At 37.3% G+C, this 13,116-nt stretch overlaps 1 protein-coding gene across 1 annotated transcript; it reads left to right on the top strand.

The window, feature by feature from the left end:
• The first annotated feature begins 7,264 nt into the window (after positions 1–7,264).
• tph1a (tryptophan hydroxylase 1 (tryptophan 5-monooxygenase) a) lies at positions 7,265–13,102 on the top strand. Its single transcript, XM_044124429.1, has 11 exons — positions 7,265–7,453; positions 9,072–9,206; positions 9,354–9,537; positions 9,674–9,774; positions 9,862–9,929; positions 10,610–10,806; positions 10,899–11,034; positions 11,116–11,242; positions 11,334–11,429; positions 11,667–11,800; positions 11,901–13,102. Exons 1-11 carry the CDS (start codon positions 7,364–7,366, stop codon positions 12,073–12,075), a joined length of 1,443 nt encoding a protein of 480 aa, XP_043980364.1. The 5' UTR covers positions 7,265–7,363; the 3' UTR covers positions 12,076–13,102.
• Positions 13,103–13,116: the final 14 nt, after the last annotated feature.

Genomic DNA, 13,116 nt, shown 5'->3' with positions numbered 1-13,116 from the left:
ACATAAGACAAAACTGCGTTGAGTCACCTTTTTTAAGCGTATGAGTAATGATGCCGATGACGAGATCAAGTGTTTACCAAAGGGTGACAGTCACTTGGTAAGAATAAAAACAAAAACAACAGATGAAAGGCTTTGAGCCTGCAAACAATAAACTCATCTGGTTTCCAAATGAAGCATTTCGCCCACTCGTGGAGAACAGCCCAGCAGCCTGCGTACTTCCAGCAGGCTCACCAAGGCCCCTTGAATATAGCAGCTCTTTAATTAAAGCTGGGATTGATATGTAAAACACTCTTTCTAATGGAAATCCCTGGGTGGTAATGTTGGATGTGAGAATGGAGGATCATCCTTTTTTTGAAGGGCGGGTGGTGCAACATCTCTGAACATTTCTGCTCTGACCTGTGCTGCACGTTACAACTGTCGTCATAAGGAATAAATACCAAGTTAGCTAATCATGCTTGGTCTTTCACAACGGCTTGTGCCCAGTGACGGATGCTCTCCTCTGTCTGCAGGCCTTGCTGCCAGGCTACTCATGTCACAGAAAATCACAGTTGAAGCGCAGATGTTTCCCGCTGCCCTGCCAAACTTCGTTTTCTGCCCACCAGTCTTATCAGCAGCATGATGTAATGTGACTTCATGAACAAAACAGCTGGGTGGCAACTGTGTCCTGTGCATATAGTTTACACATCACTAGCAGTGAGATGACTTGGATGTATTTGATGCTAATGTGAAGTGTCATGTATGAAGTTTCCTTTTACCTCACACCCAAAGGATTCACTGTTTTTTTTTTTTAACAAACAAGAATTTTCTTTTGAATGTGATGAAAATTTAAACCGTTAGAATACACAGTGTCTTGCCAAAACTATTCATACCTGTGAACTTCACAGCCACAAACTTAATTGTGTTTTAGGGACTGAGAATTGTTTTTTTCTTTGTTCTACCATGCAAAAAAAATGCTTACATAGCACCTTTTTAAGACCAGGAGTCACAAAGTACTTCACAGTAAAAATATAACGAAAGAAACATTTAAGAAATACATCATAACACATAAGTGTCATTGCAAACCTGGGACCAGTGAGGCTAAAATGTTTCAAATGGTTAAGTTTCCAGGCACAGTAACATTGCACTGCATATTATATACTTTCTATATTTAGATAATTACATTCCAACTTTCTTGCTATTGAATATATTGAATACAATCAAATAAAACAAAAACTAAAGTGTGTTTTAGTTTTCAGCCTGTCCTGAATGGGGAAACGTTCTTATAAATGTCCTTTTCTTTGCACGTCCTCACCTGATCCTGTGGTGTCAGTTGTCACACGTCTCACAGGGAGGACAGGGAATACGTGTGGACTTTCACGTAGCCTCTCCTTTGATTCGGAGGACTCTCCCATTCACAAGCACCTGCATGGAGAAGGCGTGTTAACAAAGACACATGATGCTAGTGGGTACAACCAAAGCCCAGTTCAGCTCATTTCCTGAGTTCCCCGCCCTCCGTCTCTTGTCAACAGGCTCACAATGAAATGTTCGTTTTACGTAATCTCCCAAACATCACACGCTCTGACCCTTACCACTAGTAAAGACAATGCTAATATTTGAATTTGTCTTAAGAGAATAATCTACTTTTTTTCTGCTGGCTTATCGGTTGGAAAATTATAATAATAAAGTGCACACCAATTAATCTGTAGAAATTATGATCTATGACTCATCAGTAATTTTTTTTTTACAGTTATCAGTATGCTTTAATGTGTGCCTAGCTAAAAAATGGTTGAATTTGAAAGAGTCGGCATCCTTTCTAAGCTGAACATCATTTAACGTCTTTGAAAGTGACACTTATAAAATTATTATTAAGGGTCCTGCTTACAAAAAAAACGAAAAGTTACCTCCAGAGCAGTTCTCACCATGACTTATGCACCTACAGGTATCCTTTTAGACGTGGTGTTTTTGGGTGAAGTAAAGAATCATTTCTCTTTCAAACATGGTGTCTGCCCGTGACATCTGCCGCGCTCCTCCTGAGCGTCGCACTAAGACGTTAGCGAGGTTGAACAATCGCCAACATGCTTTTCTTAACTGTGATTGGTTTGTAGTAAAATTATGTTCTTCTGGATATTAGCTACAGGTCCACTCACTGGAATATTCAGAATTTAGAAAACGGTTTGTGCAGAACAATCGAAATCTAAATACTGCCAGTTTTTAGCTGATTTCTTGGCTTTCTATGCCATTCTGCATTTCTTGTTCTTTGTGTGTTAAATGCCTGTTCCACTTCCTTACATAAAGCTAAGCAATAATTTGCTTTGATGTGTTTGAGTGTGTGTATTGTTGCTATATCTGGTGTGAATTTTTCCAAGAGAAAATCTAGAAATACTTTATATTTACAATAAAAAAAACATTTACATTGTAAATATTTGTGTTACCATCTAATAACACAATATTAAAAAACTGCTTTGTAAAAATATATATATTTTTTTATTACATTTGTAATTTCTTGAACTGAATGAAGTATGTGCAGTAAATGTGATAACAAAACACACTATAAAGATAATGGCATAGACAAATATTTCTTATGTTAATAGTTCATTAAAATATGTTTCAGTCAGCATTAGGGAGCACTTAGCAGAGTTTTTTAAGTACCTGAATGTTTTTAAATTTAGATACATCTTTTTATGCTATCAAAGGATTATTTTGAATGTTCTAGGTGTTTATAAGGCGTGGTTCACCCCCCTGTCCTTGTGTACACTGATGCCTTTCACCAATAGCCAGTAGCAGATGCTTCTGTTTGCTCTGCATTGACAGACTAGGGGTTGATTACAGGGGAGCATTCCAGTCACAGGAAGTGTGCACAAGCTGACTATTCACTGTTCTGATTAGTTAGCTGTGTAAGCAAGGCCTGGGATCAGGTGAAGGACTGGAAAACTATTGATGTGGAAGAAACCATAGATATTTGGAAACTTAAATACTTGTGATGGGAAAACAAGATCAGATGCCCTGAAGAAGAAGAACCTTGGCATGCTTTTGAAACAGCCAGTTACAAAATGCTGAGATTATTTCAAAGCCAAATGCATGAATATTACCCCATAACTAAAACTTTATAATGATATTTAACAAAGCAACATGATAAAGCTGGACATTTCCATAAGGTTAGAATTTGTGTAACTGTTAACCTTCAGAATCATTTTCTATTGTGTCCTGATAGATTAACATTTGTTTAATTACAGCTGCGTTAATGCCACCAGTAAGTTTCAGTTAAATATCTTTAGTCATAAGTTGTAATTTCTGACTCCCTGTAGTGTGTACAAAAAGAGGACACTTTTTAAAAAAATTATCATCTTTTATTACACATCTTCCAAAGGCTCAGTGAGAAGCAGCTCACTTTTTGGCTTTATTAACTCTAGTGCTTACTACCATGGCAGAGATTAGCCAGGGAGTTGTCGAGCGGTCTGATGATCAGACACTGTGAGTAAATCTGTCTGATTGGAGTGAACAGAACTGGGACAGATCAGCCAGACTGAAGCTTTAACACACAGAGACACACACATGTGAGGTTTCGTCTGTCCCAAACCTCACATGTGTGTGTGTTTTAATGATGCTGAATTTTAAAATGTCTTATTTCTTCTACAGAGCTTTTTAAAATCAATGTTTAGCTTGAGGGTTAGGTTGTGTTGCAGCAGTGACATGAAGGAAAGATTACTGATATGGTCTGATGCCACAGTCTCAACAGGAGCTGAATGAAGTGCGTATAAAATCTGTATTTAATTTCAGTAATAATCCCTATTACAATCTTTATTGCAATATCAATGTCTACCAAATTACAATTTCAAAAATCTGCTTGGAGTCAATATTTGGTCAGATTTTGTGATTCCATGAGCGTCGATTGTGGAAAACAAAAGTAGTGAGAAAAACTTCATATTGCAATATTGCTAACATCATGCTTTACAATCCTAAATGCAACATGGAGAACAATAACAGTTACTGTCTATTTATTTGGTATTTTTTCAGTGCACTCTACAAGTCAATTAATACATTTATTTTGCAAAATATTTTGTACCATGTAGTGGATAGGTGTTCTTTGAATAATCTAAAATTACACAATTAAATAATCACTAATGACTGTATCCTTGTCTCAAGTGGACACCCTTGCTTTTCATCTTTTCAATTACTGTCAGCATCCCCACATCCTGATGCTGCTACTACTATGTTTCATGGTTGGGATACCATTTATGGTTGATATGCAGTGTTTTCTATCACAAATAGCATTGTGAATATAAGTCCAAAAGTTACATTTTGGTTTCATATGGCCACATGATCTTTTCCCACATGTTCGCTGTACACTGAACACTGATTGTGGTAAGCTGCAAATGAGTTTTATTTTGATTTTATTTCAGTAATGGTTTTTTTCTTGGCATGCTTCCCTAAAGGCCGGAATTGTAGTTATCATATCAGCAAATTCTTATCGTCACAATATTTCATCCATCCATTGTTTTTTCCCCACTTACAATCCAAATCACATCATCGAGGTTCCAGGTCCAGGAGGGAAACCTGACATCTATCTCCCCCATCTCTGCAGGCTCACAAGGCATTCCTAGGCCAGACGGGGTCTTATAGTTTGTCCATTAAGTTCTGGGTCTTGTCCAGTTTGTTCTTCAGATAGAATGCTTGGCAATTCTCCAAAGGAAGCCACCCAGGAGGCATCCTGATCAACTTCCACTGACTCCTTTTGATGTGGAAAAGCAGAGGCTTTAGTGTTTCTCTACTGACATTAGGTGAACTTAATAGGCTAGATGGGGTAAACAAACAAAGCATTGTGCAAAAACATCATATGTAAATCTGACTCCTCACCACTGGCCGCCCTGCAGACATGCAGCGCTCATTCTGGCTGCTTATATCCGGGATCTTTGAAATTTGGTCAGCATCCATATCTCATGACAAAAGGTGAGGGTCAGAAGAAATTGGTAAATCAAGAGCCTTACTTTATGTCTCACCTCTTTCTTCACCATAAAGACTGGGGAACGCTATAATCACAATATCACATGACAATAAGCATAATCCAATGTCAGAACAGCTCCAGTTACAAATAAGTAAACCATAAATCAATCATTATAGAGAATGTACATATTTGAAAACATTATGCTCTATGTTGATTTAATCAATTTAAAATATATTTTGCATAACACAATGCACTGTGGTAAAGACGAAAAGCTTTTCCTAATAATTATCCTAAGGTATTTTTTGAAAAACGACTGCTAAAGGCTAAAATGTTACAAGTGTAGCACCTTAAACCTTCACTTTTTCTGTTGTCTTGAGGCAAAAGAATTACTTGTAATGCTGTTCAGACACATTGAGGAAAAAAACCCACTTGCTCTCTTGATACTTCTGTACTGTGTATTTTAAGCTGAATGAACCATGACATACAGGACATCTTGGACTGAGATCTGATCCAGACGCTTGAACAACCAGAGAAGATCAAAGACATGACCAGAGAAGTCACATCTGTGAAAATGTAGCAATAAGTGAGTTTGATAGAGCTTTACCTTGTGACTGAGGTTAATGAAAACCACGGCACATTAGTTCATCCTGAACCCAGTCAGCTCTCACCAGGCTTTGTCCTCACAAGATTTCTAATAACTACTAGTAGAAAGATGTAGTCCATCATTTAGTTTATGTATTTGTATAACTGGACTTATGAAGTGTATAATATTTGCACTTTTCTGTAATACGTTAGATTGATCCTCAACATCTCTTGATAAAAGTCAAATGGAGAACCACTAATGGGATAATTAAGTTTGGATTTGTGTCTTATTAAAACCCAGAAGTTTTAATTCATCCAAAATTCACAAAAGATCAACATTATTATTGTTACGAAAGCCATAAACATCTCACAGAACATTGTTCAGTCTATCCAAATACAGCACGAAGGTTCTAATCAAATAAAACCAAAGTCGAGGTTTTTGGCTTACATGAAAAAATTAAGTGTGGATAAAGAAATAATGAGCATTATCCCAAATACAATGAAACATGGTGCTATGCTTTTCTTTGGCCAGGGACAGGGAAGTTGATCAGATCTGATTCAGAGATGGATGGAGATAAATACAGAGCAACACTGGAAGAAAGACTGACACAAGCTGCAAAAGACATTGAACTGAGGAAGAGATTCACCTTGCAGCACAACATACAGCCTGAGCTTCAGTGGACTGGTTTAGGTCCGATCATATTATTGTGTTGTAATGGCCCAGTCAAGTAATCGGTTTACTCAGACTTCTATATGGCCTAAAACATGATGTCAACGTCACAATAAATTATGTAATAGGTGTTGACACGCTTATGAGGAGAACAGAATTAATTTCTCTTGTGGGTTCAGTTCTAGAGGAAGGGGGGAAGTACCCTTGACTGCCTCCTGGGTTGTGTAAAGCATCAGCTCATATCACGAGTGACATGAAGCAGACCCACCTGATACAAAACAGTATGTAAATCAGCCACATGTATCAGTGCATGAGAGCTGTAACCCAGCGAGAAGCTAAAAGTGCCTTTGTCCTGTGTGTAAGGTGACTAAAGCTTAGAGAACAAGAATTGTTATCTGTTTAAAGTAATTAGATCTTATACGCTCATTGCTCCGTCATCTCGATCCTGCTGGCCAAAGCCACTGAGACCCTTTTCACTAATTGTGTTGACCTCATTATAAAAGGGTGTTAAAGAGAAGAAAACAGGCAGATTATGATTACGTGCACCAGAAGCCAGGAGAGCTTACAGAGCAGTGGAGGAGATTTTTAAAACAGGGGGCTGTTTGCATCGCTTGAAGAAAGTCAGGTGGGCTACACTTAAATCCTCGTACAACCTGATGGTTTCTAAGGGATCAACAAACAACATTTTAAATCCTTTTGTGAAAATTAGGTAGTTTGAGCACAAAAATAAATTACAGATATAATTTAATTTTCAATATTAGTGTAAGCCAAACTGCAATGAATTCAGAGAAGTTTTTTTTTTTTAAAATGCTTCCTTATCTCACAATAACACTGTACTTTCATGTCCACTGCGCGACAATTGAAACACAAACTTTAAGTTTTATCCTTTCATTTCATCCTTGAGGTAAAATTTATATTCATGACTGACTGAACTTTATGAAGTCTTTTCAGATCTTTGGATGGAAAAAAGACATTTTTTCCCCCAATGACGTGGGAGGCGCTGCTCTTTTTCCATTTGCTGCCGTGGGGCAGATTATTGCCCCCACCTGTGTCTCTGTGTGGTTAAATAGCAAAGTCCGCTGCTTCCCCTAGCCCCCACCCATTAAAAAAAAAGAAGGCGTAGGCTAATTTAGGTAATTTACTTGCGTAAAAACTAGATAAAACCCCTTAATAAACCGGAGCACTTTAACATGTACTCGAATAAGGTGGAAGGGCCACGCAGAGGACGATCTTTTGACTCCATGAACATTGGATTTGAGGAAAAACTACTCAACAATGAGGTAAGAAAGAAGACGTGTTATGCAATTAAATTATGGGGTTTTAAAATGTTGCGGGGTTGATTCTTTGACATGTTTTCCGGTGAGACATTGATGCACGGGCCGAAACCATAAGACTTTTTAAAAAAAAAAATATATATATATAACTTTTACTTTAAGGAATCAACTTTTGGACAGTTGTAAAGCGACTTATTCCATTCGTTTTAATATTTTACTTTGCTCACAGCGCAGACCAATTTAAGCCGTTTTTGTATTGAAATGTCCGTCAAGGTGTAAGCGGATTAAATGCATTTAATAAATTAGGTTGATAGAAAAGCAGAGAAATGTGCCGCTATTTACCTTAAGTATTCAATGTCCGCACGTGGAAAAGACACGTTTCACATTAAGAACTGTATTGTGACACACATGTGCGCATGTGTAGCAGCAGTGTCTTATAAATCCAAACATACAAAGTTTTTTTTTTTTCTTTATAGAAATATTTTCCAATATTCTTCTTTCTGATTGGTGTCAAAAACGTGATGAAAACACATTCAAAGGACAAGTAATTTAATTAACCTTTATTAACGTTTCAGCAACTTGAAATCGTGATCATCAAAAGTGTTAACAAAAGGTTTATGTTGAAGCTGTGATATATATATATATATATATATATATATATATATATATATATATATATATATATATATGCATATATATATGAGATTGCTGTATAGGCGATATCATATATATATATATATATATATATATATATATATATATATATATATATATATATATATATATATATACATATATATCACTTATGATTTTCAAACGGGTGATTAAAAGTGTTTGAGACAGAGACAAGTTCATCCTCGTTAAACCGAGACGCAAAGAGTTGACCCCTGTCCAGCGTCCTGATCCAGTCTCCCATGCACCAATGCTTTGTGGGACGACAAGAACCAGGGTGCACGGAAAACTGCTCTGCCGCGCCTTTTACACCATGAACGAGGGAAGAAACATGGTAGGAAGAGATTGAGAGAGGTCGTTTTTACTTTTTCTTGCAGCTGATCTCCACCTGTAATCTTAATGCAAAAATCCGCGTGAGAAATATACAAATTTTTGCAAATAATTTTAGCTCTGAATTGCATCGTAACTGCCTTTGAACGTCAATTAAAAAACGCTCCAGTCAATTAAATTAGATTAGTTTTGCGGTGCCATCTCGGAACAATCTGACAGGATTATGTGAATTTTCCCCTGGCGTGTGCAGCCATGCGTCAACGTGAGAGCGCTGTCCAACGTGCTGAAATGGACAGTGGCGCCGCTCAGCCCAAACTAAATCCTGTCGATATTTGCAGCTAACTTCGGTGTGAATCTCTAAGAAGAACATATTCTTACTTCAAAGTATTTACCCTTCAATGCTTCCAGCTTTGACAGTCTTTGACTCTTACTTCTTCTGGTGCGAGTGACTCACGCACATGAGACAAGATGTTCGAAGGATTTTTCGGATCGCTCGATGCTCTTAAGTGATTAGGAGTTGTGCATTCACGTCATTACGCGCGCTAAGCGTTGGTTCGAGCGTAAAACGCGTTTCCGTGAATACAGATTCAAGAGCTTACCCATCTTTGGTTTCTATCCACAGATAAACAAGTCAACCTTCACAAAAATCGAAGAAAACACAGAGAAGAAGAATTCATCCGAGAAAGGGAGAGCAACGATCATCTTTTCCCTGAAAAATGAAGTGGGAGGACTTGTGAAGGCTCTCAAACTCTTCCAAGTATGATCGAATTTTTGAAAATATTACTTTTTTAAATTTATAGTACCTTTTGAATAGTGAGTGTGTTATACCTCAATTGGTTTTGTGACGTTGATGCAAAAATGAGTCAGCATGACATGCTTTTTTTTTTTTTTTTTACTCTTGCAGGAAAACCATGTCAACCTCATACACATTGAGTCCAGAAAATCCAAAAGGCGCAACTCTGAGTTTGAAATTTTTGTGGACTGCGACAGCAACCACGAACAACTGAACGAAATCATCCATCTGCTTCGGAAGCATGTGAATGTGGTGGACATGGACCCTCCAGATAACTCCTGTCTGCTTGAAGAAGGTAAAGACAGGAGCAAACATCTAAAGTGTGACAAGGTTTTTTTGACAAGGTTTTTCTTTAAAAAAAATAAAAAATAAAAATCAGTTTCAAGTGCATTAGAAATTAATTCTTTAACATCCTTCCAAATTCTTTTCAGATATGTACGATGTACCTTGGTTTCCAAAGAAAATATCCGACTTGGATAAGTGTGCTAATCGTGTCCTGATGTATGGATCCGAGCTGGATGCCGACCATCCGGTACAGTATCAGACTACTGAATGGTTTTCAGAAGATAAACCCCTCAATTAAGGCACATTCTTATAAAGCTGTTCTTCTCATTTCCAGGGTTTTAAGGACAATGTCTACCGCAAAAGACGAAAGTATTTTGCTGATCTTGCCATGGCCTACAGACAGTGAGTTTCTATGTATTCAACAGCTGTTTTAAATATATATACCTTCCCAGAACTTTGAGGGTAGTTGCTTAGCAGGTTTACCTAACAGCTACTTTCATTAAACTTTCCAACTACTTTCACAAAACTAAGAGGTTGGTTTCTAAAACCTTTAAAAGTACTTTTATTAGATTTTCAGGGAAGATGTTGACTATTTTACATGACTTTATCAGGTTCTTTCAAATAACTAAGACAAGGTACTTCCTTGGAATGCTCATGGAATTTATTGTTTAATTTCCTGGAATTTAATGGACAATTTCAAGTAATTTTGAGCTTATTTAAATTTTTTATTAAATTACATTTCTTATGAAATTAAATTGAAATTCTTTGCATTTTCATGAAGCTTTGTATTTACTTTCCAGAACATGCCAGGGATTTTCCCAGACATTAGCAGATACTTTGATGAAACCTAAAGGTTTCTTTACAAAATTTCTGGAAAGCATTTGGTAGGTTGATTAAAACAAACAGTACAAATTAACCAGTCAATTCCCTATAAGCATCAGCAAAGCTCATGGTACAGACGGGTGGGTGTGTGGGAAGTTTTTGGAAAGCCACATCAAAGTTCAGAGAAATCATGTCCCAACATTAGGCACCATTTTGTTCTTTTTCCTTTAATACTTACATCATTTTGTGTTTTTCTCCAGTGGGGATCCCATCCCTTATATTGAGTTCACAGAGGAGGAAGTGAAGACTTGGGGTGTTGTGTACAGGGAGCTGAACAAGTTGTACCCCACCCACGCCTGCCGGGAATACTTGAAGAATCTGCCACTGCTGTCCAAATACTGTGAATGTCGGGAGGATAACATCCCTCAGCTGGAGGATGTCTCCCGCTTCCTCAAAGGTAATTTTCATTTAAACCATCTTCAATCAAACCTTAATGCTTCATTATTTACATATGTAGTCACAAGCATTTTATTAAACCATCTTTTTCAGAACGAACTGGATTCACCATCAGACCTGTAGCAGGTTACCTGTCCCCACGGGACTTCCTGGCTGGTTTGGCCTTCCGAGTTTTCCACTGTACCCAGTATGTGCGGCACAGCTCTGACCCCCTGTACACGCCAGAACCGTGAGTAGACTTATCTGTTTTGTTTGAAAATAAATTGTTATTGCAATAGGGATAAATATTCTGTTATTTTTCATCATTCAGGGACACATGCCATGAACTGCTGGGACACGTTCCGCTGCTAGCAGAACCCAGCTTCGCCCAGTTCTCTCAGGAGATTGGTCTTGCTTCACTCGGGGCCTCAGATGATTCTGTTCAGAAACTGGCCACAGTGAGTTTCTCGTTTTCAGCTGAACCTTATTAAATGTTCACTGTTAAATTTTGCAAACTCTGTTGTAACTTCTTATATTTTTCTGTTTCAGTGCTACTTCTTCACAGTGGAGTTTGGCCTATGCAAACAAGAAGGGCAGCTGCGAGCATATGGAGCGGGCCTGCTGTCATCAATTAGTGAGCTTAAGGTAGGAAACATTACATCAAGATCATAAAGAGTCCAACCTAATTCAAAATCTTATTTCTGACATAATTTGATCAGAAAAGGTTTCAAATTTAACGTAATTACAACATACAATATTGTCCATTCGACAGTCTATGATTGATAAACACAATTAAAAGACATTTTTATTGAACATAACGGTCCAAATACAAGCATTAATGTAGTTCCAAGCATTTTCTTCACTTTCTTCTTTTTCTTATAGCATGCACTCTCTGGAAATGCAAGGATAATGCCTTTTGACCCCAAAGTAACAAGCAAGCAGGAATGCATCATCACGACATTTCAGGATGTTTACTTTGTGTCAGACAGTTTTGAGGAAGCCAAAGTCAAGATGAGGTTTGTTCATTTGTTCTTGTTTTATAATATTGCATCATACTGAGGATAAAAATGATCTTGGCATCTTTGGATATATCTAAGCATGCAATTTTGTTTTCAGGGAGTTTGCCAAGACCATCAAGCGTCCCTTCACAGTTCGATATAACCCCTATACTCAGAGCGTAGATGTGTTGAAAGACACTCCCAGCATCAACAGTGTGGTCGAGGAGCTCCGGCACGAGCTTGATATCGTGGGTGATGCTCTCAGCAGGCTCAACAAGCAGCTGGGCGTCTGAATGAATGTCGTTTAATTTAAGTTAGCCGTCTCCGGCTCATCCACACTCACCATGTGACACCCAGCGCTGCTGTAGAGATGTCTGCTTGTGTTTTTGTGACTAAAATGAATGTGCATCACTTTATGGATAGATTCTCTGTTGTTCTCGCTGCATGGTGTATTGCTTAAACTATTCACAGGCAAATTAGATAGTCGTGTTTAACTTTTAAAGTCAGTAAGTTCCACAAACCCAAAGAGCTACTTTATCTGACGCATCAGTTTTGCTTCCATTGTGTTGAAATCTGTATTGCAAACACTCTTTGTACTTTCAAATTTTTTTTTTCAACATTTCCTGTTGTTAAAAAAAACATTTAAACGGATTCTTCCTTTTCAGTTTACTCTGGTGTTGTGTAATTGTTGATTTTTTTGTAATTTATTTGTTTTATTTTTTCTGGAGAGATAATCTGTATCTTGTTTTTGTTATTTTGCTCTCTCTGTCCTCTGTTCTGTGTGCTGTTTGAAGGAAATTATGAAAGATAAAACTTTAACTCACCAGTGTTATAAGAATACTTTCATGATTGATTATAACAGATTGACCTGTGTACACAGCTTGTCTTACAGTAATGATTTTGAATACTTCTTCCAAATGTGACTACAGCTGTCATAGTCTGGAAATCCAAACATTATTTTTCTACTGTAAAGAATTAGAGTGAATAAGTGTAGGCTGTGTATAAAACTGAAAAAACCCTCAATAAAAAGTTGGATTGTGTCTTAAAATGCTTTTTAAAAATTGAAATCCAGTGCTGTAGACATATTATTCTTTAAACAGAATTAAAGTTAAATAAAGGAAAACCTAATCTAATCTATTGTTTCCTCACCCATCCTCATGATCAGTTTTCATGAGATCCCCAAAAAATAAAGTCAAATAATTATGAGACAGTTTTGTTTCTCAGTTTTTTGTAAGATTTTTTCTCCAATCCCTGGTGTCCAATAATACCTCGACTATCAAAATCCTTCCTAAATCCTATCAGATTATTTAACTGATAACATTTTGGAGTGGTTG

This window comes from Gambusia affinis, linkage group LG08, assembly GCF_019740435.1.
Source record: "Gambusia affinis linkage group LG08, SWU_Gaff_1.0, whole genome shotgun sequence".
Classification (NCBI taxonomy): domain Eukaryota; kingdom Metazoa; phylum Chordata; class Actinopteri; order Cyprinodontiformes; family Poeciliidae; genus Gambusia; species Gambusia affinis.
Note: the sequence above shows the minus strand (reverse complement) of the source record. Positions and strands in the feature narration are given on the sequence as shown.

Bases quoted from the DNA above. Each gene is read 5' to 3' on its own strand.
- tph1a (XM_044124429.1), top strand. From the start codon at position 7,364: ATGTACTCGAATAAGGTGGAAGGGCCACGCAGAGGACGATCTTTTGAC. The intron at 11,035-11,115 runs GTGAGTAGACTT...TTCATCATTCAG, and splicing joins CCCCTGTACACGCCAGAACC to GGACACATGCCATGAACTGC. The intron at 11,801-11,900 runs GTTTGTTCATTT...TTTTGTTTTCAG, and splicing joins GAAGCCAAAGTCAAGATGAG to GGAGTTTGCCAAGACCATCA.